This window comes from Balaenoptera acutorostrata, chromosome 6 (genome assembly GCF_949987535.1).
Source record: "Balaenoptera acutorostrata chromosome 6, mBalAcu1.1, whole genome shotgun sequence".
NCBI lineage: Eukaryota > Metazoa > Chordata > Mammalia > Artiodactyla > Balaenopteridae > Balaenoptera > Balaenoptera acutorostrata.
The window spans coordinates 81,260,670-81,288,500 of NC_080069.1; the positions used below are offsets into that span (position 1 = coordinate 81,260,670).

A 27,831-nucleotide genomic window follows, 5' to 3' on the forward strand; every position below is an offset into this window, starting at 1 on the left:
CTTGATTCTGTATAACTTCAGTATAGCCCTCTATGTGTCCACCTCAGTTTCCCCATCTTCAGCATCATCCCTGTAAACCATTCCAGCCCTTCTGCTCAATGAAAAGGGAAAATCCCGGGAGATTTCATGGAGATTCTATCACCAGCCCTAAAACACACAAAGGCTTTGTCACAAACTCAGTAAAGCTAAAGCTAGGACCTTGCCACTAAAAGCGTGCAGCTGGGAGTTGGTTGGTGTGGTGACAGAGTTCTAAAGTGTACCGCCCAGATTCCCATCCATTCATTGCTGTGAAGGGACTTTGCAGATGGAATTAAAGGTTACTATCAACTGACTTTAAAATAAGGAGATTATTCCTGAATTATCCATGCGAGCCCAAGGTAGGTCAGAGGGACGTAGTAGAAGGAGACAGAGAAGGCATGAGGCAGAGGAGGGGATCAGAGAGATTTGAGATGAGAAAAGGATTTGACTCATAGTTGCTGGCTTTGAAGAGGCAAGAAGGAAGCCATGAGCCAAGAAATGCATGCAGTCTCTAGAAACTGAGAACAATCCCCAGCCAACAGGTGACAAGGAAACAGGGACCTCAGTCCTGAACTCTGCCATCAGTTTGACTGAACGTGGGGCAGATTCATGCCCAGAGCCTACAGAAAGGATGCAGCCTGAGACACATTAATTCCAACCTTTTAAAACCAGGAGCAGAGAAGCAGCTGAGCCACACTGAGCCCAGACTACTGACCTACAGAATGGTGAGAAAATAAACGGGTGTTTTGGTAAGCCATAAAAGTTACGGTTACTTGTTACAGCAGCAATAGAAAACTAATACATATTAGCTTATTTTCATAGCTGCGACCCGAAGGGCAGGCTTCTAATTAAACACATATGTAAGGGCCCACTTTAATCGTCTCCAGATATCTTAGAGGGTAGGTGCTATCCTTTTACTCTCCCTTTGCCATGCTACAGAGCACCTGTATCTCCCCAAGGGGAGATTTTACACATGGCTAGTGCCCCAGTTTTTGTGGCTAAAGTCCAGGGGCCAGGAGGGCTTGCATTCCTGGGTCCCACAGGACTATAACAAACAGTTCGTGGCTGGCTACCATCCCCAGGGCACCTGTGCATAGAGAAGACTGAAACATACCCCCAATCTCTTTGTGAAAGAAGCCTATATGCTTGCTTGGAGCTTTGGCCTGAGAGCAGACTTCTGATTTGGCACACTGTAGAGTCCTATGAAAATGTGCTCCTGGGACAGAAGCCAGTGGATGCCATCTTTGCACTCTCCCTCTGCCTCACTCCAGGTGCCTGGTATCTCCCAGAAAGGAACTTGTACAACTTGTCTGGCACCCTGATTTTGTGACTACCACACAGGGGACACATCTACATCACCTGGCTCTGGTGGCCAGTGGGGCTTACCCTTGCAGTCCCATAGAACTCCATGTGTTTGCATACTTTAAAAGCTACTGCCCGAGGGTCTGGTTTCCAATCAGCCTGAATCTAGGTGCTGACTGTGATCCTCCCCTTTGGGACACGGACAGCTCTTGGCACTGTCCAGCTACTGGGACCCACCAAAAATAAAAATAGGCTGCTTGGACAATCACAGAGATTTGAGAAACCACCAAGATCTAGGGCAGGACTGAATGACAAGCTTCATACCCTACACAAGGTCACTCCCTCAAGACTGGGAGAAGTGGCTGTTTTATTTTATGCATAGAAACCAACATAGAGAGTCAAGAAAAAATGAAAAAACAGAGGAATACATTCCAAATGGAAGAACAAGATAAAACCTCAGAAAATGTCCTTAATGAAACGGAGGTAAATGATTTACCTGATAAAGAGTCCAAAGTAATGGTCATAAATATGCTCACTGAACTTGAGAGGAGAATGGATGAACACAGTGAAAACTATTACACATGGAAAAGAAATTGAGGAAGACACTAGTAAATGGAAAGATATTCAGTGCTCATGGAAGAATTAATATTGTAAAAATGTCATACTACCCAAAGCAGTCTGCAGATTCAGTGCAATCCCTAGCAAAAGTCCAATGGCAATTTTCACAGAAATAGAACAAACAATCCTAAAATTTGTATGGAACCACAAAAGACACCAAATAGCCAAAGTAATCTTCAGAAGGAACAACAAAGCTAGCAGCATATTGCTTCCTCATTTCAAATTATATTACAAAACTATAATGATCAAAACAGTATGGTGGTATTGGCATAAAAACAGACACAGATCAATGGAACAAGATAGAGAACGCAGAAATAAACCCATGCATGTATGGTCATTTATATTCTGACAAAGGAGCCAAGAATATACAATATGTAAAGGATAGTCTTTTCAATAAATGGTTTTGGGAAAACTGGATAGCACAAAAGAATGAAACTGGACCACTATGTAACACAATACACAATACTAACTTAAAATGTATAAAGGATTTGAACATAAGACATGAAACCATAAAACTACTGGAAGAAAACATAGGTGGTAAGCTCCTTGTCATCTGTCTTCGCAATAATTTTTTGAATCAGAGAACAAATGCAAAAAATAAGTGGAATTACATCAAATTAAAAAGGTCTGCATAGCAAAGAAAACCATTAGTAAAATAAAAAGGCAACATTTTGGAAATCATATATCTGATAAGGTGTTAATATCCAAAATACATAAAGATCTCATACAACTCAACAGCAATAAAAACACACAATCTGATTAAAAATGGGCAGAATATCTGAAAAGACATTTTCCCAAAGAAGACATCCAGATAGCCAACAGGTCCATGAAAAGATGCTTAATATCACTAGTCGTCAGGGAAATGCAAATCAAAACCACAATGAGATATCACTTCACCCGTTAGAATGGCCATTACCAAAAAGACAAGAAATTACAAGTCTTGGCAAGAATATGGGTAAAGGGAACCCTTGTGCACTGTTGGTGAGAATGTAAATGAATGCAGCCACTATGAAAAGAAGTTTTCTCAAAAACTTAAAAATAGAATTACCATATGATCCTGCAATTCCACTTCTGGGCATATAACTGAAGGAAATGAAATCATTATCTCAAAAAGATATCTGCATGCCCATATTCATTGCAGTATTATTTATAAGAGCAAAGATGTGGAAACAACCTAAGTGTCCACTGATGGACTAATGGATAAAAGAAATGTGATACACACACACACACACACACACACACACACAACTGAATATTATTCAGCCATAAAAAAGAAAGAAATCTTGCCATTTGCAACAACATGAATGGACCTTGAGGGCATTATGCTAAGTGAAATAAGTCAGACAGAGAAAGACAAAACTGTATGATCTCACTTATATGTGGAATCTTAAAAAAAAAAAAAAAAGTATCTCATAGATACAGAGAACAGATTGGTGGTTGCCAGAGGCGGGGGTGGGAGGGTGGGTGAAATGGGTAAATGGGGTCAAAAGGTACAAACTTCCAGTCATAAGATATACATCATGGCAATGTAATGTACAGAATGTAATGTGTAATAATACTGTATTGCACATTTGTAAGTTGCTAAGAAAATACTTCTTAAAACTTCTCACCACAAGAAAAAAAATTTTTGTAACTATGTATCATGACAGATGTTAACTAGATTTATTGTGGTCACCATTTTGCAATATATACAAATATCAAATTATTATGCTGTATACCTGAAACTAATATGTTATATGTCAATTATACCTCAAAAAATAGAATAATTTTAATTAGAAAAAAGGAAAACTAGTACAATTAGAACAGACCCATTCAATCAGAATATGTATTTTTGCAATCTCTCAAGATGATCTGTGAACACATGAAAGTTTGAGATGCACTGCCATGGATGAGCACTTCTTTCCAGAGTGTGAGAAGCCTACCCTTGATTTATTGAGAGCCACTGCTGAAAACTTCATGCTGCTGAAGGATGCACACTGAGGAATTAGGCAGCTGGTCCTTGGCTGGCTATTAACCAGGCAGAACTGAGGCAAGTTAGCAGCACTTTAGGTCAAAGAAACAACTAGTGAGCAGCTAGAGTGTTCTGATCCCCAGCCTGATCAGGGAGCCTGATAGACGCAGCTATTTGACTGAAGGTGCGAATTGGGAATTTGTTTACAGGCTCCCAACACTGGCTCTCAGCAGTTAATGGGGCGACAAATTCTGCCTGTAGCTACTTTAACAACCCAGCCAGCTCAGCAGTAAGCTCTGCCTTGATACCATTTGTACTCATTGAGATAAAGGGCTCTGTCCTTGTGACAATTTTCCATGTCTGTTCTTTCCAATGAGCTGCATGATCAGCCACATTTTTGGCAGATGGACAAGTGTGAGCCTTATCCTTCTCTACTTCCCTTAGTACAGATTCAAATTTATCATTGGCTTACTGAAAACCTACTTTAGGTCAGGCACAGCACTAGTGCCTTCTGTGTTCATTACTTGGCAACTCAGTGTGGCTGTCCCCATTTCAAGGTGAGGGATCAGAGGACTCAAGTGGTTGATTGCTCTCTCAAGGCCATGTAATTAGCCAGGTTTCCCGCTCCTAGTTTAGTTGTTTTCCTCCAACAGCAAAGCTGGCCCTGTCTGTTACTCTTCTATCCACATTCCAGCCTTCCAAAGTCCTCCTAGCCAGGTGGCATATCTTCCACCACCCCTACCCATTTATGTAGTTTTGAGCAGAGACTAGGTTGAACCTAGTATATTATACTAAATAAGTCTCCATCCATCTCTATCTAAATGAGTCTCAATCCATCCATTCCAGGAGATCATTCAATGTCACAGTTACATTCACAGAATATGAAGGGAGGTTGCTGGATTCACGCCTTGGCTCTGTCACTTACTAGCTGTGAGATCTTAGGAAGAATGCTTAACCTCTCTGCGTCTCTGCTTCCCCATTTGTAAACTAAAGATCATAATCATCTCTCTCTCCTAGGGATGCTGTGCGGATTAAATGACTTAAAATGATTAAAGCACTTAGGACAGCGCTTGTATGTATTAGACACAATATATGTTGGTTATTATTATTCCTAAGCCAAAAACTTTGGATTCATCCTTGATGCCTCTTGCCCTACATCTGACCTATCACTAAATCGAGTTAACTTACCTCTTGATTGGGTCCTCTTCCCTCCATGCCACCACTACCACATGAGGTTAGCTACCCATATCACTTGCCAAAAGAAATCTGCAAACCATTCTCCTGGACCCTCTCCAGTTGCTGCTTTACAAAGAAGCCAAAGTGGCATCTTAAAAATGCAAATCTGATCACATACTCTCTCGCTGAAACCTGCTGCTTTTTAGGTATATCTGGGAACTTTTAAGATCTGCAAGACCCTGCAAGTTCTTCCTCCCCCACCCCAATTTCTTCTCTCTCTCCCTGTCTCCCCTCCATCCAGTCTGGCCTCCTTTCAGTCCCTCACACTGGCCAAGCCTCCTCCTGTGTGGAACCTTTGCAGACATGTCTCCCACTCCCACCCCCTGTGTCCGATTATCTCCTCCCTCAGCACTGCTGGAGTCACAATTTCACATTTGCTTTTGTGATTATTTGACTGATAGCTGTCTACCATTCCAGACTGTAAGCTCTATGAGGGCAGGAAGTGCATTTGCTTTTTCTCACCATTGTATCCTCAATACTTAGCACAGTTACTGGCATATAATATTTGCTCAGTAATTTGTGTTTTAATGACTAAAAGAATGAATGAATGAATGAAAATACTGTGGCACAATTTTAGAGGCAGGAAAAGTAAGGGTTGGTGCTTCCGACGGTTTGACTCCTGCTTGGCGGGAGGGAGGCTGAGGATTAAATTATGTTAGATCCAAAACTTCAAGTCATTGGCTGGATAACTGTTGATTTGATGCAGACTTTGCCCGCGTGTTGCAAACTATTTGGAAGCAGCTGAGCCACACAAGAGGAACAACCGGAAGTTGGTTCGGCAAAGGTATCATCTCAAAATACAGAGGTCTTAAGGGTTATATAAAAACCAGAAGCTGAAATATAGACTTTACACATTCTCACTACTTGACATCTATTATTTCTTTAGGGAATGCTGCCTAGAAAGATCTTATCCCCACTGAAATATATACCCCTTAGTTTGCTACTATCCCACTACTAGGTTAGATCTTATTCCCTCCTCCAGCTCTGTGGCAGTAAAACTCCATGATCCAGACCTCGAGGATGAAGACCCACCTATGCTGTTCCTACAGAATACAGTGTGAGGAAGTGGCCAGACATTTGAAGACCGCAGAGGGCTTCTTAGGGTTGACTGGAGCAACTTTACCTTTGATATCTATGCTAGAAAGGAAGCCGACTAATAGATATATCATCTGGGAATATTCAAGCTCACTAAATCCTTCATGAGACTGGGAGAACATGAGGTCAGGCCTCCTCCAGAATTGATTTCAGGCCCTGCCCCATCCTGTGATATGTGTTCTCTGGGCTTCTGTTCATTGTAGTTCGGGCTCTCTGTCTTGTAAGCTCCAAGAACACGGGGGTCACATCTAGTGCTGAGAATTCCAGATACGCGTAGGTGATTTAAAAATGTTGATAATGATGTCAACAGAAACAACATCAGTCCCCTTTTGTTGTCTCAGGCTAATTATCAGATAACTCTAAAACAGAATAGAGATGATGTTTACCCGTATCTAAGGGTTTCATAGCAAATACTCTCCAGGCAGCAAGCAGAATTTCTGACTCTGTGTTGGATTCCTCCTCTTCTCTCCTATATCCACCATTGAAAGACCTTATACCATAGTCACCAATCACTACGGAAAATCTGGAATATCCTTGCACCATGCACATTGGCCACTTCCTACTGCCTGTGCTAAACGCTAACTCAGAGTAGCAAGCAGCCTGAGCCTGGGCCAAGATGGTGACTGTCCTTCCGAAAGACTCTAAGAAGAATAGCACAGAGCAGTGGTTCTCAAACTTAAGCAGAGAGCAGAATCTGGAAAGCTTGTTCAAACACAGATTCCTGCCACCCCACCCCAGAGTCTCTGATTCAGTACGTTCAAGGTGGAAGCTGAGAATTAACATTTCTAATAATGTAATAATTACATTTCTATTTTTTTTTTTTTTTTTACAAATCTTATTTGGCCTTTATATAGTTATTCAACCATTTTTTAAAATTAATTAATTAATTTATTTTTGGGTGTGTTGGGTCTTCGTTTCTGTGTGAGGGCTTTCTCTAGTTGCGGCAAGCGGGGGCCACTCTTCATCGCGGTGCGCGGGCCTCTCACTATCGCAGCCTCTCCCGTTGCGGAGCACAGGCTCCAGACGCGCAGGCTCAGCAATTGTGGCTCACGGGCCCAGTTGCTCCGCGGCATGTGGGATCTTCCCAGACCAGGGCCCAAACCCGTGTCCCCCGCATTAGCAGGTAGATTCTCAACCACTGCGCCACCAGGGAAGCCCAATAATTACATTTCTAATAATGTAATAACCAGGTGATGCTGATGCTGCTGGTCCCACCTTGGGACCCAGCTTGGCCATTTACCATGTAACCTTGGATAAATTACTTAATCCCTCTAATCCCTACTTTCTTCATCTATAAAAAAGTAATAAGAGCACCATGGCTGAGGATTAACCAAGATGACACATGGTGAGGTACATGGGTGCATACAAACTACCCCCTCCCTCGGCAAGAGAAGGAACCCCTTTCCCAGTCCCATGCTCTGCCCTGACTCTCTCAGGGCTGCAGGATGCTTTTTGTGACTCTCCCTGGCAGGGCTGCTGTGGAACATTTGGGTGGTGGGCAGGGCACAGTGAATTCAGTCTCTGGCTGCGTCTCTCCAGAAGTGTCCTGCCTACAAGGGCTCCTCAGCCCACCTCACAGAGAGAGAACAAGGCTATTGCGTGACACTTCTGCAAGAACAGTATTCCACGTGGCTTGCTGCCCTGAGACTGAGAGATTAAATGACTCATCCCAAATGCACAGCTCTTAATGGGGAGCTCCAGAGTTAGGACAACACATCATCTGACTCTTCTACTACGACTTGCCCTTCGAATCTTGGTCTATCAGTTTCCCACAGCTGCTGTAACAAATGACCACAACTTGGTGGCTTAAAACAATACACATTCATTCTCTTACTGTTCTGAGGTCAGAAGTAGGTAGTGGGTCCCACAGGGTAGAAATCAAGGTGTTGGTAGGACCACCCTCCCCTCCTCTCTCTAGGGGAGAATCTGTTTTCTGGTCTTCCAGTGTCTAGCACTGTATACCTTGCACTCCTTGGCTTGTGGCCCCTTCCTCCATCTTCAGAGTCAGCAGTAGCATCTTTAAATATCTCTCTCTGCTGAGGTCAGGATGTCACCTTCTTCTATTAGTAAAATCTCCCTCTACCTCCTTCTTATAAGGATACTTGGGCCCACTCTGATAATCCAAGATAATCTCCCAAATCAAGATCTTTAATCACACCTGCAAAATCCCTTTTACCATATAACGTAACATTCACAGGTTCCAGGGATGAGGACCTGGATGCCTCTGGGAGCCATCATTCAGCCTACCACGCTCGGAGAGATCATCTAACTCTCTGAGCCACCACTTTTTCATCAGTAAAACAGAAATAATAATATAGTCTCATGAGAATGTTGCTGTGAGACACACTTTAAATCACTAAAGAAATGTTTATTGGGTTGTTAAACACAAAAGAGAAGCAGGCAGCATTTATCTAACATTAATTCATTAACTCTATTCATTTACGCACCTTTTACTAAACACTATGTGTCAAGTACTGTGCTAGACACAGGAGATGTAATAGAATGAGGAACCCCACCTTTATGGGTTTTATACTATAATAGAAACAGATAAATGCTAGAGAGAAAGTGACCTGATGTGTCAACAGGGGCTATGAAAAGAAATCAGAGAGGAAATGCTCTACAGGGATATAATAGTAGTTGTTGTCAGTCCTCTGGGCAGGAAAAAGGAGTGGAAGGATAGAGTTGGAGAAAGGGGCCGGGAAGTGCCAGGAGTTTCTCCCACTTGGAGTCGTGGGTTGGAGACGCTGGGGTGCAGTGTGAGAGATGAGCTAACAGTGCAGACCCGGGTCCAGTTGTGAATGGTCCTACGTGCCCTATAAGTGATCTGGATTGCATCATGTGCTCCAGGGAGCCACTGAAGAGTTTAAGCAGCCCTTCCTCAATCTCCCATCCCCCACAGCGATCCAGGGCTCCAAGCAGGAAATCCTGAAAGCTCTGGCCTCCTTATTCATATTTAAACATCAAACTTGGCAGAGTTCTCTGTGAAGTGGTACTGGTTTCTTTTTTTTTTTTTTTTTAACTTTTTAAAATAGTTTTATTGACATATAACTGATATACAAAAAACCTACACTTATTTAATGTATACAATTTGATGAGTTTGGGCATATACATACACCCATGACACCGTCACCACATTCAAGGTAATAAACATATCAATCACCTCCAAGGTACTGGTTTCTTTAAGCGCCTCCTGCCTTTCATTGAGACCCTTTGTGATTTATACTTTCAGAATTTTACTTTTAGAGCCTCCTGATATAGTGAGCCATCATCTCCCTTAGACTCCCTGTCAATCTCATTTTTAAAGCACTTGCTCTTAAAAATATTCTTATACCCCCTGGATCCCATTTACCCCCCCTACTCTTTATGGTTCTTTTTATGAGAATGTCCAAAAGGTAGATTTGCTATATTAACTATTAGTGCCTTAGGTAGACCACAGTGATTCTGATTGCTCATGCAATATTTTTTTCTAACCTGGGTGGTTCTTCTGAAAAGTGGGTTGATGAAAATTGTGATGTGAATTTAGTTGAGAACGCCTGCTCTCCTGGATGCATGGTCCCCAGTCTGCTCCATCCCTCCACTTTACCGCCTGAAACGTAACACCCCTCCCTAATATGCTTTTGTCAACCAGTATCATTCTCTCCGTGAACTTCAATATACTGGCAGTACATTTCTGTGCTGGAAAGACATTTTGCATTAAAAAATTGGACGCACAGCTGGCATTCTGCCTGGGGACCACATGTCTAGGAAAGCAGTCATTTTTAACTAAGGATATTACAAGCCTAGCTAGAATAGGGCTGGTGTACTCTGAAGCACAAATGTCTAGCCTACTGGAACCAAAATTACCGTACTGCATGTTGGTAATTAACCTTGTCAACTAGCTTTCAGAACAACTCCAGCCTAATGCACACACTCACTTCTCGGGTTCTATAGCTGTTGTTTCTGGATCTCATTACATTCCATTTGCAACCTGCATCTCTGCCGCTGCCTCTCGCCAGCATGCTCTGATTTGCTTGCCCTCTTTGCCTTGTTTTTCCCATAGAGTTGATTAGCTTCTTTTTTTTAATTAACTTTTATTGGAGTATAGTTGCTTTACAATGTTGTTAGTTTCTACTGTACAGCAAAGTGAATCAACCACATGTATATCAATACATATATCCCCTCCCTTTTGGACTTCCTTCCCAATCAGGTCACCACAGTGCATCAAGTAGAGTTTCCTGTGCTATACCATATGTTCTCATTAGTTATCTACTTTATACACAGTAGCAATAGTGTATACGTGTCAATCACAATCTCCCAATTCCTCCCACCACCCCCCACCCTTTCCCCCTTGGTATCCATACATTTGTTCTCTACGTATGTGTCTCTATTTCTGCTTTGCAAATAGGATCATCTATACCATTTTTCCAGATTCCACATACATGCGTTAATATATGATATTTGTTTTTCTTTCTGACTTACTTCACTCTGTATGACAGTCTCTAGGTCCATCCACGTGTCTACAAATGACCCAATTTCGTTCCTTTTTATGGTCCATAGCATTGATTAGCTTCTAACCATACAAAATTTACTAGTTTGTTGTATTTGTGATGTACACTCTATCTCCTGTGCTTCACCAGGGAAGAGACTTGTGTTTTGCCTACCGTTGTATCCCAAATTCCTGGAAGTGTGCCTGGCGTGTAGTAGTTGCTTAATAATTATTTTAAATGAATGAATGCATACATTTCCATGGAGCTATCAGCTATCAGGTGACTCTTTTTTTGCATTCCTAATTCCAAACACGTCAATTTATTTTCCAAAATGTTTTGACCACTTTATCACTTGGCAAATAGCGATCCAGGAGAGAGGCTGAAGCTCAGTCCTGTGGGAAAACTCTGGAAAATGGTATAGATCACAGGCCTCAGAGTTATCTCACTGGAGGGACAATGGAATCATGATCTTTACGCACCAAATCCCTGGCATTGGTTGAGGAAAACTCCGGGGTCAGTTCCCTGGTTCTCCTGGCCTGCCACGTGCACCGGACAGAGCAGCCTTCCTGCACTGGAGAAAGCCTTGCACTGATACAAGCAGATACTCTCCCCTGGAAGTTGGTTTCCACACATTGGTGCGGCCACAGGATGTGTGCAGGGCACCAAAAAAGTCTGCTACAGTTCACAGGGAGAGCAGCAGGGGGTGAGGCCAGCAGTGGAGGCAAGGGCCAAAATTTGAAGGCTCATGGATATCCTTCTTTGGAGCTTTATTCTGTATTGAAGGAACAGCACCAGAAGACTTCAGGTAGAAGAGCAGTATCAAATTTACATCTGAGGAAGACCATTCTGGTTTGAGTAGACAGAACAGGGGTGAGGTGGGTAGAGCAGATAATGAGTCCCAGAGACCAATTAGGAAGTTAAATCTATTACATGGGATAGGAAAGATTGGGTGAGAAGTCCTGTGGTGGTGCTGGAGATGGACCTGAGAGATTGTGAGGGATCAAATGTGGGGAAGGGTGGGGTGGAGCATCGGTTCCCCGTACTGGCTTTGCCGATTAGAGGGTGGCGGCACTCACCTACGTAGTGAGTATAGGAAGGATGTAGGTACTGGGGAGAGATGCTAAGTCTTGTTGGACATTTTGGGTTGGAAATATCTGTGAAGTGTCCAGGTGTAGAGTCTGTGGGCAAATGGATATAGGATTATGGAACTCAGGAGACAGATCTGGACTAGGAAAAGCTATTTAGGAATCTCCACTTTATAGAAGATGTTTGAAGACAAGGAAGCAGGAGAAATTCCAAGATAAATAACTAGAAGTTTACCATGTGAGATAAGTTGAATGTTACTGTCAACAACCTTCTGGTATCAAGTCCCTTGCCAACCTAGAGAAAGCATGGCTTCTATCATCTCTGGGTGTTGCTTTGCCTTTATTTCTCTCTACAATTTCCCTAAATGATTATCTTTCCCCCTCAACATAGTTGAATATGGAGAGGGAACAGACAAACTGTGTGATTTGGGGAGAGCTGGGTAAACTCTCATTGTCAGCTTTTTCATCTGTAAAAAAGGGATCTCCTGGGGGCTTCCCTGGTGGTCCAGTGGTTAAGACTCCAGGCTTCCAATGCACGGGGCATGGGTTCGATCCCCGGTCGGGGAACTAAGATCCCACGTGCCGTGTGGCACGGCCAAAAAAATATAAAATAAAAAAAAAAAAGGGATCTCCTGGGTGGACATCAGCTTGCCTGACAGTCAACTGAAGAAACTTTCTTGAGATGTAGGCTTTCCGAAGTGCTCTCTCTCCTGAACACAAATAATATCAAACTCATGCTCTTACCTTCCCAGGCACTTAGCCTGTTTGGTACAAGGACACTCCTCACTGCACTTTCCACAAGCATTGCCTCTGCTATAATGATGAGCCTTTAACCTGCTAATGCTTGTTCATCATTTACCTGGACTCGTTACTCATTGAAAAGCATCTTTTCAGATGGGCACAAAATCCAAGTAAGCAGCTGCAATCATTGTGATCGGAGCCCTTGTAACAACTGACCTTCCTTCTGCATGGGTTTGTACATTAGAGTGTCTACAGATGCTTGACTTTTCTGCCAAACAGCTATCCTGGCCAAGAACAGGACGGCCCCTCCACCGGAATGTGTAGGTGATGACATTTCTTTCACCATCCTGGCATCTAAACCTGACACTCTATCTGGTAACAATGCATTGAGCTCCTGATTGTTTATGGATGGCACTCGGCAGAATGGGCTGTGAACTCCTGCACTATATTTTACTCCATCAACTCTTGTTATACTTGTGTCAGAGAGAGAACACAGCCGCTCGATGTTGAGCAGACCCAAAAAACAGCCACTGTCAAAATCCTGCCCGAGGCATCTGTACAAACACACAGAGCCATGCCAGGAGTCGTGCATTTTCAAAACATCTGCCAGTTCATCCCAACCAGCTTCCCTCACATTCTCAGGCCCTGTCAATGCTACCATCATTCCTTTAATCCCTCAAGTTCAAGTCCATGGATTTGACTCCTTGGTCTCGACCCATCTCCTGTATGCAGGAGTCATCATTTATCAATAATAACAGTAACTGTATTTATTTGTTGCTTATTATATGTCAAGCAGACTCTGTGCTAAGTCCTTTATCAAATTTAGTTGTTACAACAACTTTCTAAAGTTGACTATTTTTATTCCATTTTGCAGCTATGGAAATGAGGGTTAGAGATGGAGCCCCAAATCACACAGCTAGAAAGTGGTGGAGTTAGAATTTGGATCCAGCTTTCTCTGTCACTAAACTGTACTATATTCCCGCCTGTGGAGCATTAATCATCTTATCTTCCCCTCCTTTATACGGCATTTTGAAGTTTCCAAAACATTGTCACAAGGCATATCATTTGGTCCTCCAAACAGACCAGAGAACGAGGCAGGACGTGTTCCATCCCCACTGTCACAGAAGTAAATAAAACTCAGCGTTTACCCGACTTGCTCAAAGCCACGCATGCCTGAGCCTTGGACTCAAATCTTGACTCCTTTCACTATTCTCATAAATATCATGCTTTTCTTTTTTTCATAACAGCTATTTCTTCTTTCGAAATGACCAATGTATAAAATTTACTCGGAGGCCATTTTGGCCTACTAACTACAAAGACATTTCTACAGGGCTTTCCAAAATTGGAAGAGGAGATAATGAGTTCTCCATCCCTTTTAGTTTTTACTCAAATACTGGGCAGTCACTGAGCTAGAAACCATTGAGACAATTAAGCCTGATCCCTAGATAAGTTCCAAAAATCCCCCTCTCCCTGAGATCCTGTGACTCTGTTTTCTCGATGATTTGGTTTGCAATAGCTCCAATTCCCTCACTCCTGGCTTTCTGAAGCCATCTGCTAGCTGACTTTTCAGGCTGTCCCCCCAATTCAGCCAGTCTCCCCTGACCAGGGTGATCATCCACCAAAGCTGTTCTCATCAGTGACATTCTTCCTAAATCTTCCTTGGCTCGCTTTAGCCAACCACACCCATTCGATACACCTCTGCCTGATGTTCCATGATCTATATCCTCTATCCAAACTCAGTTTCTGCTTCAGTCAATCCAAACATTTGCCTGAGTCACAGAGACATCATGCCTGGTCCAGCTCCCCAGTCCTTTGCTTTCTGTGTTCCCCTCCTGAAATATGCTCCACTTTCCCCCCCGCCCTCCCCACCTAGCCACATCCATTTTTTTGAGGCCCAAGTCAATCTTATTTCAGTACAACAAATAAATATTTAATGAATATCTCCCCAAAAAAACACAAAACAAGTCTAGGAACGATCTTCTACTCAGGCAGTGAAGCCATGAGGACCTAAAACTGAACAAGAAATGGTCCTGTCCTCAGGGAGGGGTACAACGGGAACCAGCTGCCCTGAGCAACCATTAGGTTTTGAACACTTATTCTACGTTGGCTGATGTTCTTGGTATTTTATGTGAGCTGATTCTGCCTGTCTCATGAAGGGTAGACATTAAGCCTTCTTTTCAAATAGCCTCCAGAAAATGTTAGGCAAGCAATAGTACAGGTTGCATGATTGAGATGTCTAGGGCTGCATATTTTGAACTCATCCCCATATACATTCACACGCACACACAGCCCACCAATTACTTGAATTTCCAGTGTAGTAGAAGGGGCACACGACATCTGAAGTCAACAGGGCCTGGGATCAACCCCATCTCCAATATCTTCTGGGAAAATGAGTGCTACAAAACCAGGGTGAAAGGAGCAGAGTTCGGAATCTGACCTCCTGGGTTTAAGTCCCAGCTGGGTGACTGTAATAGGTCCCTTCATATCTCATTGCCTCAACTTTCTCAACAGAATAATGAGGATGATTAAAAAAAAAACAAAAACAGCTGTACACAGAGCCCTCCTTTCCCCATGGGGTTATTACTGTAAGGACTGAGCTAATACACACAAAGCACTCAGGACAATTCCTAGCATACGCCATCAGTGAATAAGTGTTAGCTATTTGGATTAGCACTAATTCAGTGAAATTGGACAGATTACTTAAATTTCCTGAGCCTCAGTTTCCTCTTTAAAATGACAGCAGTGCTCACCTCCATAAGCTGGCTCTGAGAATTAAATGTGGAAGCACTGCGGAAGCACCCAGCTATCCCAGAAAAGGTCCCCTTATCTCCAGGCCAGGGCCCGGACCTCTAATCCCCAAACTACACACAACATTTTTCTCCTGCCTCTGCTCCTTTTAGCAGTTTTGCCTGCCCATCATTTGTGCTACTGTAGTTAAGTGCTTGTTTTTATCCCACAGAAAATGTTGGCTTCTTACAAATTCATCTTTAGGAAATTACAACCTAAGTCAAGCTCAACGATTGCATAAGCAAAAAACCATTCAAGCTCCCCGAGCCCCGTGGGCAGCTTTTCCACAGCCCATCCCTGCCCATTTTGGCAAACTGTGCGCAGCAGAGACAGGGACCAGCCCTCTCCCACTTCAGGAGGGCTTGGGGCCTCAGACACATCACAGCGTGTAAAATCTGGTTCAGACGAGTATCAAGAGCAGCCTTGAAAGCAAAAAGGAGTCAAAGCAGGTCAGACAGCCGCCAGAGGGAGTTTGGGAAGGGGAGGAGAGCCTGACTCACCAGCTCTGCCTGTGGGGATCACAGCGAGTTTCCAGGGAGCGTCAGGCTTCCCGAGTCCTGGACACCGAGCCCTACCTCACCGCCTGGTGGCCGCAAGCCTAAGCTGGAGGCTAGTCTCTAAAGGTCCAGGACGCCCGAACGTGGGGCCTGTTCCCTAGGAATGATGTTGAAGGGCCCCTCCCCTCCCCCAGGACAGCGATGTAACTAGAGCAGGAAGATGCAGTGGCCCCCGGGGAGACCCTGAGGGTCGGCTGGAGGTGGGCTCAGCTGTGAAGGGTGGAGGTCGGGCCCAGGCGAGGAGAGGTTACATCACTTGTGCAAGTTTACACAGGAAGCCCAAGAGAACCCTGGGATTCACATCTAGGACAGCCAGCTCCAGGCACAAGCACCTCACCTGTTCCTGCCTCTCCCGTCTCTGAGCGGGGAGAGGACAGCACTCGCTTATCCAAGGGCTCAGTGGGAAAGAGAGGAAGCCTGAAGGGGGGTGGGAGGCGCAGGCACTCTGCGGCGGTGCCAGAGGAGGTCCTGGTCCTGGATCTCACGCTCTGGACAGAGCCTAAAGCTCTAATCGGACACAAACCATGCGCAAGGAGGCCGGTAGGCAGGGAAACACTTGAGACTCCGTCTCCGACGCCCAGGGCTCCTGAGGCCTCTCCCCTCTCAGCACGAACTCCCCCGCCCATACACAGAACACAGCCACACTCACGACATGCAGCCCTGCGCCCACTGCCACGGTCAGCTGCTCGTGTGTGCCACCGTCACTGAGACAGAGAGGAAACTCTGCAATTTATCCTGACACCAGCCAAGGAAGGAAGCTAAGTCTAGCAGCCGAGGAAGGAAGCTAAGTCCGTTCCGGGCCACTCACCTAGAGGAGAAGCCGGTCGTCCAAGCGCAGCGTCTACGCCACCGCGGGGCCCAGAATCCCGTGCTCTGAACCCGAGCTGGTGAAACGCTGCTTCTCGGGAGAAGCCTGTGTGCCTTCCGAAACTTCTACCTCAGCAGCCTGAGAAGGGCACAGCCATAGCTCTGGAATTTTCCACAGCTACGCGCAGGGAAAGCTGGCTTTGCTCTGGTCGAGGGAGGCTGGCTCCCAGGGGCTGCTAATTACGTATGGAAATGACCTTGTGTGCGTGGGTTGCGTCTTGCAGCTGAATTGCTTTGAGAGGTCATAGTTCTCCATCTCCAGGGTCATTAATTTGCCTCATTGCCAACGACCTGTGCAGCCAGTACATTCTTTGAATCCCCTTCGGGGTGGTGGAAAAGGCACAATTTGGGATCCAATGAGCCCAGGGTTTGAGTGATGTTTAGAGAGATCATATTTTGACGCTTGAATTCCTTATTTGGTCAAATGAAGATGATAACCCCTACCCTACCTTATTAACTTGAGGCTTAATGAGGTAACATGTTCAAAGTACCTGATAATTACAACTACCATTCTGTCATCCACCGTGAGAGGTGCTTTCAGGTCTGTTTTCTCACTTGATCCCCACCACATTCTGTGAGAAAGAAAATATTATCCACAGTACACAGAAGAGGAATGTCAGGGAAATATGTGACTTGATTAATGTCAGGCAGCTGGAGAAGGAAGCCAAAATCAAACCCAGGTGGGGATGACTCCAAAATTTGTGCATTTATCCAAAACAGTGCTTCCTACCACGCTGGCACTCCACTGTAGGCACATAGCAAACTTTGGTTCCCTGCTTTATTTCCACACTTGAGTCTTTTCAAAAGCACAATTTGGTCACTCTCAGCAAAACATATGGCAGCCTAGCCCTATGAATTGGGAGATTGGGATTGACGTATATACACTAATATGTATAAAACAGATAACTAATAAGAACCTGCTGTATAAAAAATAAATAAAATAAAATTCAAAAAAAACATATGGCAGCCTGACTCATCAAATGCTTCCCCAGTCACTAAGGGACTGAGGTGTTCTGGGTGCCACGCTCCATTCAGACTTGTCACTAGACAAACCAAACCATCTCTTAGAAGGCAGCATCCCCTGCCCGAGGATGCGGAGCGTTAATGATGACCCAATGAAAGACTAAATTGCCAGTTACCAGCTCAGGTGCAGGTGGAGCCCCAGGCCTTGGAAGGCAACTTCTTTCCCTTTCCAGGAGATTCTCTTTCTCTTAATTAGCAGTTAGGCTGCAACTTAGCACCAGCAGGCAGGGCTTGAGGAAAGACTAAGGAAGGGCGAGGAAAGACAAAGACAGCACTTTGGATGTGTTGAGGCAGAGCAAGAGGAGGGTAATTTGAGGATGTTCCCTCCCATGGGCACTGGAGTTGGGGAAGGGACAGCAGTGGTGCCTTGAAGGGTTTAAGAGCAAGAGTTGTTTTTGTTTTGTTTTGTTTTACGTTTGTTAACTTAATTTTTTAATTTTAATTTTCTAAAATTTTTATACAATTTTTGAAGGTTACTTTCCATTTACAGTTATTACAAAATATTGGCTATATTCCCCATGTTGTGCAATACATCCTGGAGCCTATCTTACACCCAATAGTTTGTATCTCCCACTCCCCAACCCCTATATTGCCCCTCCTCCCACCACTGGTAACCACTAGTTTGTTCTCTGTATCTGTGAGTCTGTTTCTTTTTTGTTATATTCACTAGTTTGTTATATTTTTTTAGATTCCACATATAAGAGATATCATACAGTACGTGTCTTTCTTTGTCCAACTTATTTCACTTAGCATAATGCCCTCCAAGTCCATCCATGTTGCTGCAAATGGCAAAATTTCATTCTTTTTTATGCTGAGTAGTATTCCATTGTATATATTGGTGTGTGTGAGTGTATGTGTGTGTGTGTGTGTGTGTGTGTGTGTGTGTGTGTGTGTGTGTGTATACACATGTATATATATCTCACACCTTCATCCATTGATCTGTTGATAGACACTTAGGCTACTTCCATATCTTGGCAATTGTAAATAACACTGCTATGAACATTGGGGTGCATATATCTATTTGTATCAGTGTTTGGGGTTTTTTTTTGGATATGTACCTAGGAGTGGAATTGTGGGGTCATATGGTAGCTCTATTTTTAGTTTTTTGAGAAACTTCCATGCTGTTTTCCACAGTGGCTGCACCAATTTACATTAAAAAAAAAAGAGCAAGTCTTTTTTTGTGTTTTTTTTTAAGATATTGGTTTAGTTTATTTTGATTCACATTAATTAAGTAAGTTTTTGTGGGTTTATAGGTCTTTTTGTGAATCTGAGGGAAGCTATGAACCCTATTCTCAGGGGGGAAAATGCACTTACACACAAACACACAAAATCTTGCATACAATATCAGGCAGTTTACAGACTTGCTGAAGTCTGTCCATTAACTGCATAGGGATTTCTATTGGTCAGGGCTCTATAATTGCAAGTGATAGAAAACCAGCTCATATTATCTTAAGGCAAAGGTAAAGGTATTGGTCCATGTAGCTGGGAAGATATTGAAATAACTCAAAGAAATGGCTGTAGGAAGCAAAGCCTACAGGACGAACTGGATCTGGGAACTCAGCATCACCCGGACATACTCTATCTGCACTCCTTGAAGTGCAGATATTTCTGTTTGTAAAAGAGCAAGTTTTAAAAGCGGTTATTTAGGGAGGCTCTTTGGGTAACCATAGCAATGAAAGTACATGACAACAAGTCTCATCTTTGTGCCTGTGTTCAGGACTTCCACCATCACAGAAAACATTTAGATCATATTAAGCTCCTTGGGAAGGACTTGGGTTTTAACCGATTCACATGCTAGGACCCTCGTTTAGTTCAAAAGTGTCAGGAAGGCTCAGTGGGCCACACTCCTGATAGTTTCCCCTGCCATCTTCATCACCCCCAAAGTGAAGGGAAATGATGCAGCCCGTAAGGCCTGATAGCTCCCCTGCTCACTCACTGGCTGACGGGAAGCTCTAGTCAACAACCTGTCCTTTCAAGTCACTTACTTTCTTAGTGTCTCCCAAGCATGACCTACCTCAGGTAATGAGCCATGTTTTCCAAAAGGTAAATAAGTTATTTTCTCAAATTATGATCACTTACTTCCAGCGCTGGGTATTGAACCCCACATATCCCCTCACCATGAACACATCACATTCTGTACAGTTTCTCCCATGAGTAGTGCCTCTGCAAGCACAAATGGTGGGAACACTGGGGGATAAAATCTTACCTCTGAGGAGGAGAGGGATGGAGTGCCCAAAAGAACCTGTAGAGAGTCTAGGCTCACTTACAGGGAGAGCAGACAGCCCACTAATTAGAGAGACCGTTAAGACACTTTGCACACCTCCAATGGGCAAGAAATGGATTCCTACCCACTGTACACTGCTTACAGGAAAGTGCTCATGGCTTCCCTCAACCACACATTCAACAATAGGCTTTGTAACTGTATTTTGTTTAAATTCAGATAATAATCACACTCATGCCTCTTGTCTTCTCTTGTGTCTGATCTTGGAACCAACTGTTCAGTGCCTTTTTAATTTTAGCAACCCTAACTAGGAAAAGAGTGACTTTTCACTAACATAAAGACAGTGCAAAATTCTCTTAATTGAGAAGATATACAGGAAACAATCCATCTATACTAGATTTTCATATAAATTGAGGGACCAGAGAGAGGCTACTATAATTCTGGTTGTAAGCTATTTCTGAGGAGGCAGTTTATTTTGGTTGTGGACAATAGTTAAGAAGTATAGAAAATCCCTTTGCAGAGTTCCAACCAATTATTTTATTCATTCAAAAAAAATTAGGGGATTCCTCTTAAAAGCTTCTAGCCTAGTGGACAGAATAAGCTGCTTGTAAAATATCAATTTGATAAGCAGAATTGCCTTTTAGTAAATTGTGGCCATTTTATCTGAGAAAACAAATTTGGAAGGTATTTTCAATCATGGAGTAAATCTACTTAGTGCAGTATGCCAGCTCAAAAGTTCATTTGTTTACACAGTGAATTCCTTTTTGATACCCTTACCTCACCAAGTGGTTTAGAGGAGGCATGTACTCAGTTCTTTCTTTTTATAAATAGCAAAGCTACTTGGAACTCCAAAAGGGGAAATGAATTGGTACCAGGGAAATATTGCAGAAAGAGCATGGCTCAGACTCAGACAAACCTGGGTCACAACCCAACTCTGTCACTCACCTAGTTGAGTGAATTTATGCAAAATTTTTCATCTCTCTGAGCCTTGGTTTCTCATTCACAAAAGGGGCTGTTGTCTGGCTTAAACATTACATATTACAAATACATACAGTATTTGTAATATGGTAGGTGTCGGTGAATGGGAGCTTGTGTGATTGCTGCATCACCACTCTACTCAGGTGTGTTGGCCAAGACTTCACTTTGGATACATTTTTTTAGCAGCCTGACTGTGCTCAGGGCCCAGACAGCAGGGAAAAACTAAAAGGATCAACTCTTAATTCCTTGCTCTTCGGACAGCACGCAGGCTGAGGGAAACAAAACACTCATGAGTGTGTTGGATCCACATTTTACAATCCGTCTTTTCGCAGGAGTGCCAGCCTATGGGGGTGCCAGAGTAGCATTTCAGAGCATCTGCACAAACCACACAGAAGAACACTAGCACCTGAGAATGAAAAAGCAGTGGGATCAGGAAGGCTAAGTCTCGTCAATCAGGAAAGCCTGTGGGGGAGGAAAAGTGGAAATCACTAAGAGGACGAAATAGAGAAGCAGTAGCCCCCAGACACCTCCAGGCTGTGGAAACAGAACTCTGCTTTGAGCTGCGTGATGTTCACTCTGCCTTTGTAACTTCTAATGGAAGGGAAAAACAGTGTTCCATCTGCCAGATGTCTTCATTTTCACAAGCTTTGTCCACTTACTCATGTATCTCCATTATCACAGGAGGTCTCCCAAGACTCAGTTTAACAAACCGGCTCCCCAAGATGGCTAGTGCTCTTTGGACCCATCCCCAAAGGCAGATAATCCCGAGGTTTTTAGTTAAAATCAAATATTGCCCTTCTAGGGAATAAACTCATTGTGTAGACGTGTGTGTATGTGTGTGTGTGTGTGGCAAAATGTGTTGTACGTAACATAAAATTTACTATTTTAACCATTGTTAGTGTACAGTTTTACAGCGTTAATTACATTCACATCTTAGTGCAACCCTTATCACTATCCATCACCAGAACTTCTTCCTCTTCCCCAGCTGAAACTCTGTACCCGTTAAGCAATAACTCCCCACTTCCCCGCTTCCCCCAGCTCCTGGCAAACTCCATTTTACTTTCCGTCCCTCTGAAGTTGACTACTCTAGGTGCCGCATATAAATGGAATCATGCAATATTTGTCCTTTTGTGACTGGTTTATTTCACTTAGCATATGTCTTCAAGTTTCATAATTGTTGTGGCATGTGTCAGAATTTCCTTCCTTTTTAAGGCTAAGTAATTGTGTAGACTTTTAAGTGAAGATATTGCAGTCTCAGTTGATGGCCTCATATTCTGAACTTTGCTATAAAACTTCACACTTAATGAGGCCTTAAAAACTGAATTATTTCATTAGTATGTAACTGGTTGAAAGTGTTACTGTGCATTTATTGTAGCTGGTGGAAAGTAATAAATACATGGATTTCTTTTCATGAAAACTGCACACAGTGGTATCTTACGTTGGAAACTAGTTGTTGGCATCCTTGCAAAGGGATAGTATTATTTGATTAGCACTTCTGGTCGTAGAAACATTCAGGAAAGTCACCTTCTATGATACCTGGCATCTGAGTGATAAGAGGTCTACATAAACAGAGGTCTACAGATAATTCAGTACCCCAAGGTTGCTCACTGAAATAACGAGATCGAAAACCAAATGGCTGATTTCTCATCCAATGTCCCTCCTATTTTCTCTTACTAATCACCCTTGCTAAAAAACTGTGTTAAACTCACATCATAATCTACTTATGTGTTTATTAGTTTACTTGGCTTATATATTTATTTGCTTAAATATTACAATAAATTTGACTCTAATCAATAAAGAAATATTACAAGGTACCAAAGAAAGCAAAGCATTTCAGCCGGAGACATGAAGCTCTTCTAGCCATGTAAGCCTAAAAAATATTGCTATGTGAGTCTCAACCATGTTTGGTAGCTGCGGAGGATGTAATCAATGTTTACCTATTCTGGATGATTTCATAAAGTTTATTTATAACTTAGACTTGTTAACACAAACACATTCTGCAATGTCATCAAGAGGTGGAACAGGCGTACTAAGGCACTTACTTATACTTGTAAACTTTTAAATTTACAAGTATTAATTTTTAAGCTGTGTCTTCAACTGCTGAGACATCATTCCTCCCCATGAGACCCTACTGCCTCAGTGGCCTTTGAACTATTATAAGATGGGATGAGAAAGAAACTAAAAGGGGAATGAAAAAATTTTGATGACAAGAGAAAGATAATTTGGACATGATAATAATGGATGAAGACACCAGAAGGGAGAGCTTGGAGGCTGAGGAGGAGAACAAAAATATTGACCCCAAAGTCTGTGCTAAAGTGATTTTTCCTAAGAATTTTGTATATCACGCCTGTCATAAACATTCAGCTTCATTGTGCAATGAAAACAGATGACAAGAATTTACTGCTCCAACAACCAAAAAAAAAAAAAAAAAAAGCAACTTGACTACGTCCTTGGAATCTGGTTTCTTTGCTTTCAAATGTTCAGTGGAACACTTGTGCCTGCAAGGGCTGGGGGCAGTTGTTTATGTAACTCATTGGACGTCTACATAAATATGAAAAACGGGACAGGTTTCTCTATTCTCATCTGTTCTAAAGCCAGAGTTGGCTCTCAAGTTAAGAGGCATGCAGACTGGAGAGAGATGCACAGTTTAGCTGTCTTACGCTGATTCTCTTACATAAGCTTCTAGGTTATGAGATTTTCTCCATTTTGTTTCCAAATGGTAGGAGGAAAAGACATGTTTTAAGAGTCACTTATCAGGGAAGAAAAATGCTTCCGAAGGTTTTAGGTTAGGGAGAACTTTTATAGATCCGAGGATGGTGGGAGACGTGAAGAAAGGACTAAAGACAGACTGGTGGAGAAATATCCTGAGGAAAGATTAAGAGCATTAGATGGAGATTTGAGAATGGCCAAGAAAAAAGACTAACTTCCTCAGAGACAGAAGACAGGTGAACATTCAAGAAGATAGGAATTTTGACATTGAAAAAAAGGATGCTGGGGAAACTCAGTATCTTATCAGAAAATTAGGTAGTGAGGTCACATTCTGAGAAAGAATGGGGAAAGAATGGTGGGACTGAGTCTTGGGAAGGTTGGACTAGCCCAAGTGAGGAATGCAAGAGGGAACTAAACAGATGAATGAAGGGATGACCAAGCAGCCTAGGGCACCACCTGGGTAAGCTAGACTCATAATGGGGCTTAAGAAGGTTGTGTCTGGAGTGGGTACTTGAAATCTCAGAGATGGGGCAATTCCAAGTGATGATTATATCTAAGGTGGCACTTTGTCAGTACCAACAGAGGCCATAATAGTTGAGCAGATCAAGGAAGTACAAGGCCAAGCTGTCAGTGCCACCTACTGGCTTACGGAAGCCAATGAGGAGGCAAATCAGATACAGAGGAGAGTTTAAAATTTTCACAGTAATAACTGAATAACCCTTGCTTGACCTAGCCATGCATCATCTGTAATTACAGAGGAGACTTTGGGCGTAGATGTAGGATAACTCACAGAACCATCTAAATAGCAGTTGATTTAGCAGAGCAAGGTATATTTAGTTTAAAATCCTACCCTAGCATTGACTCTAATATATCGTGAAGATTAAGGTGGATGGCTATCAGGAGTTGGGAGACCCAAACCACTGTCTCAGTTCCTATAGGCATGGATGCCAAGGCAAAGGAATGGTCTTTGCCTCTAGGTCTAGCAGAGTCCAACGTATGCCCTTGTTCTTTGTTTCAGACTTTAACCTAGACTGTCCAAGAGGTCAAAGACATGTGGCCAGCATTTGGATTATAACTATCTCTTAAAAATCGTTCTTCTTCTTCTTTTTTTTTTTTTTAATTTTTAATTTTTGGCTGTGTTGGGTCTTCGTTTCTGTGCGAGGGCTTTCTCTAGTTGCGGCGAGCGGGGGCCACTCTTCATCGCGGTGCGCGGGCCTCTCACTGTCGCGGCCTCTCTTGTTGCGGAGCACAGGCTCCAGACGCGCAGGCTCAGTAATTGTGGCTCACGGGCCCAGTTGCTCCACGGCATGTGGGATCCTCCCAGACCAGGGCTCGAACCCATGTCCCCTGCATTGGCAGGCAGACTCTCAACCACTGCGCCACCAGGGAAGCCCCAAAAATCTACTCAAAAATCTTTGAGAAGCCAAGAACAGGGCCTATTTAATTTCTCTCTCTAAATCTCACCTAGTACCTGGCATATAGATGTTCAGAAAATATCATGGAATGAATGAGTGAGTGAATGAATGAGTGAGTGAGTGAGCTGTGCTCTCTATGGTCCTACATTTCTCTAGAATACACTTTCTTTGGGTTTAGGAGCCTCTGTAACCCTCCCCCATTCCTGTTCCACTCAGCACACATCTTGTGAAAGACACATAGCTGTCATCTAACTCTGTAAACACAAATTGTTTTCATCAGCCATGTAGGCATGATCTACTTCTTCTTACTTGGTCCACCCTGGATCCTCTGCTCTTTATCTGGCTCATGCCTGGACTGATGACTGCTCCATTGGTTGTGCCTTGCACAACAAAAGTGGAAGAGATTTCAGCAAGGACAACAATTAAGAAGGGAATGGGGGAGCCTGAAAAAATAAAAAAGAAGGCTGCAGAACTATAATGCCTGTGTTGAGTGAGACAGTCGCATCTTGAAGTCACCACTCCTACTAGACAGAAGCCCCAGCTTTTTTCTGCCTCAGGACTGCTGATTACCAAGAGTACACCTAGTCCATTCTAACACCTTTGTGTGAATTAGTAAAAGGTGCCCCTTACAGAGGCAGAGGCTGTCCAGTTTGGTGGGATGAACATGGGGGGGGGGCGGATTTCCACCTCCACTTGACCATTTGAGAAGGCACCTTGTGCAGTGAACAACCTGCCCATTTACATTCTTTGCCCCCTCTTGTTCCTCACTCTTTAGGGGCTAGGACCTCTGGGAGTCACTCCTGGGCTAAGAACCACAGTCCCATTCTGAAGGTTATGTATCAGATTTCTAGTCCACACTGTACCTTGGCAACTATTAGAAGGCACAGAAGAACAGAGTCCAAGATGTGCAGCGTGTGCCACTGTTAGATGCTTGCATTGCTCTGAGTATGTACTTTTCCCCATTAGTTAACAAAACCAATAGAATAACTCTGTGAAAGGCTTTTTCTGCCATGTAAGGGCAAACTCTGGTTGCCTCTTCATTTTCACTTTTGTGGTTTAGTGCTAGCAAGTGGAAGATTTATGTAGGTAAGGTTTACCTTACCCAACTCTGTTAGTTCAGTAAAGCTATGGGAAAAGGCAGAGGGGTAGACTTCCCTCCACTCCTCACCAGTCAGGTCCAAGTTTCCAGGGCTTTTTGCAAGGCAACTACAATAAATCAGGCCGTGAATCTTGGAGTCTGCGTAAGACCCCTCGATCAAACCAAGGGTGAGTCTTGCTCCCTCACTCTTCTGGCTGGATCTCAGATGAACAATGTTCAGACAGGCTTAGGGGCTGTGAAAGTTGGGGCTGAAGTGGGAGGCAAGTGAAGGTTGTGACTCTACTGAAATCTGAACCTATATTTTCTGGGCATGATCAGTTTCCAAATCACACAAAGTGGCTCTTAGGATCAGACTGAAGACACTTTTTGACTTTTTTTCTTTTTTAAGACAATATCAGAAGAGGATGAGTGTAGTGTGAATAGAGGGTTGAATTCAATGAATAGACACCCATCATGAGGTAATCACCTGCAATGAGGTTGGCCTCTCTCCACCACCTTTGCATGGGAGAAATTTTTTAAATGTCCACAAGTTTGTGAGGCTGAACTTGCTTCATGGAAATTTCATGTGGAAAGGCCTCATCTGGGTCTTTCCTTGGGAGAGATAAACTTTCTAAGTCAATGAAGAATTCTCTGGCTATCTCTTTATTGTTACTCTTTCAGGGTGAGATGCAGCTCACATCTGTCCAATGTCAGCCAACATTCAATTCCCATTTTTGACTAGTAACCACAATCCCCCCCAGAGCGGTGGGACAAGATCTGGGTGGGTCCTGCCTGTGGCTTGACTTCAACCAAGATTACAACTGGGCTCTTCGTGGGCCAGGAGCCCTCAGGTTTTAACAGGAAGATAGTAGGAGCTCAGTAAAGGGGTCCTATGGGCTGCCCGCCCCCCCACCCCAGCCTCTCCCTACTTATAAAATCTGTAACACATGTTGACTAGATCCAAAATTATGTCATTGCCTCATAACTTTTTGAGGTTCCAACTTCCGGGGCCCTTGGGTGAAGAGCAGACCGGCTGCTGAAGCCATTCAAGGTCTCTTCTCTCTGTGTTGTCTCCATCGCTTTTGGTCAGGCACAGAGGGATCTGGCTGCTCTCAGACTGACAGCCCAGACAGCACTGCCATGCAGAAATGAGATAAACAACTAGATTTTGTTCCCCAGGAGAGTACAGTGACGAGCACGGCCTCTGCCAGATCTGTGAAGCCTTGTGTGCCAAGTGCCGGGGGCCAACCCAGGAAGACTGCACTGGCTGCCCCGGCACAAGGTGAGTGACCTTTCTTGTATCTCCTGGGGTTGGGAGTTCATGAGATGCAGGATGGAGAGAGGAGGTGCTTACCACCTAGAAGCACCCCTTGGGCCTACAGGAAAAAGAATCAAACTCCTTCCCCTGACACAGAAACCTGCTGTGGTCTGGCCCAAGGTCAGAGGTCTGTAGTGTCCTCCCCCTATGGTGCCCCGTGACCACTGTGAGAATCGGTTCCCTGGACACTACAGGGGCTTTCTCATCAGTGAAGGTGGTGGTGGCTTTGATGCCTAGAATCTCATCCCTTTCTGCACACCCGTCCCTCAACCATCATCTCCATCTGCGAATAAAATATCTACTCCTATTTCTAGAGTTAGTTCAAGGGTGAACTGTTCTATGAAAGCATTTTTTACCTCTTTCCAA

The 27,831-nt window shown here is 43.6% G+C and overlaps 1 protein-coding gene across 7 annotated transcripts in view; it reads left to right on the forward strand.

Annotated features, from left to right (window-relative positions):
- PCSK5 (proprotein convertase subtilisin/kexin type 5) overlaps positions 1 to 27,831 on the forward strand; it is a 475,211-nt gene that overhangs the window by 334,622 nt on the left and 112,758 nt on the right. For all 7 annotated transcript variants that reach the window (XM_057548453.1, XM_057548448.1, XM_057548449.1 and 4 more), the window contains exon 21: positions 27,327 to 27,429. In XM_057548453.1, coding sequence (XP_057404436.1) covers positions 27,327 to 27,429 — 103 coding nt within the window. The remainder of the gene's footprint in view (positions 1 to 27,326; positions 27,430 to 27,831) is intronic.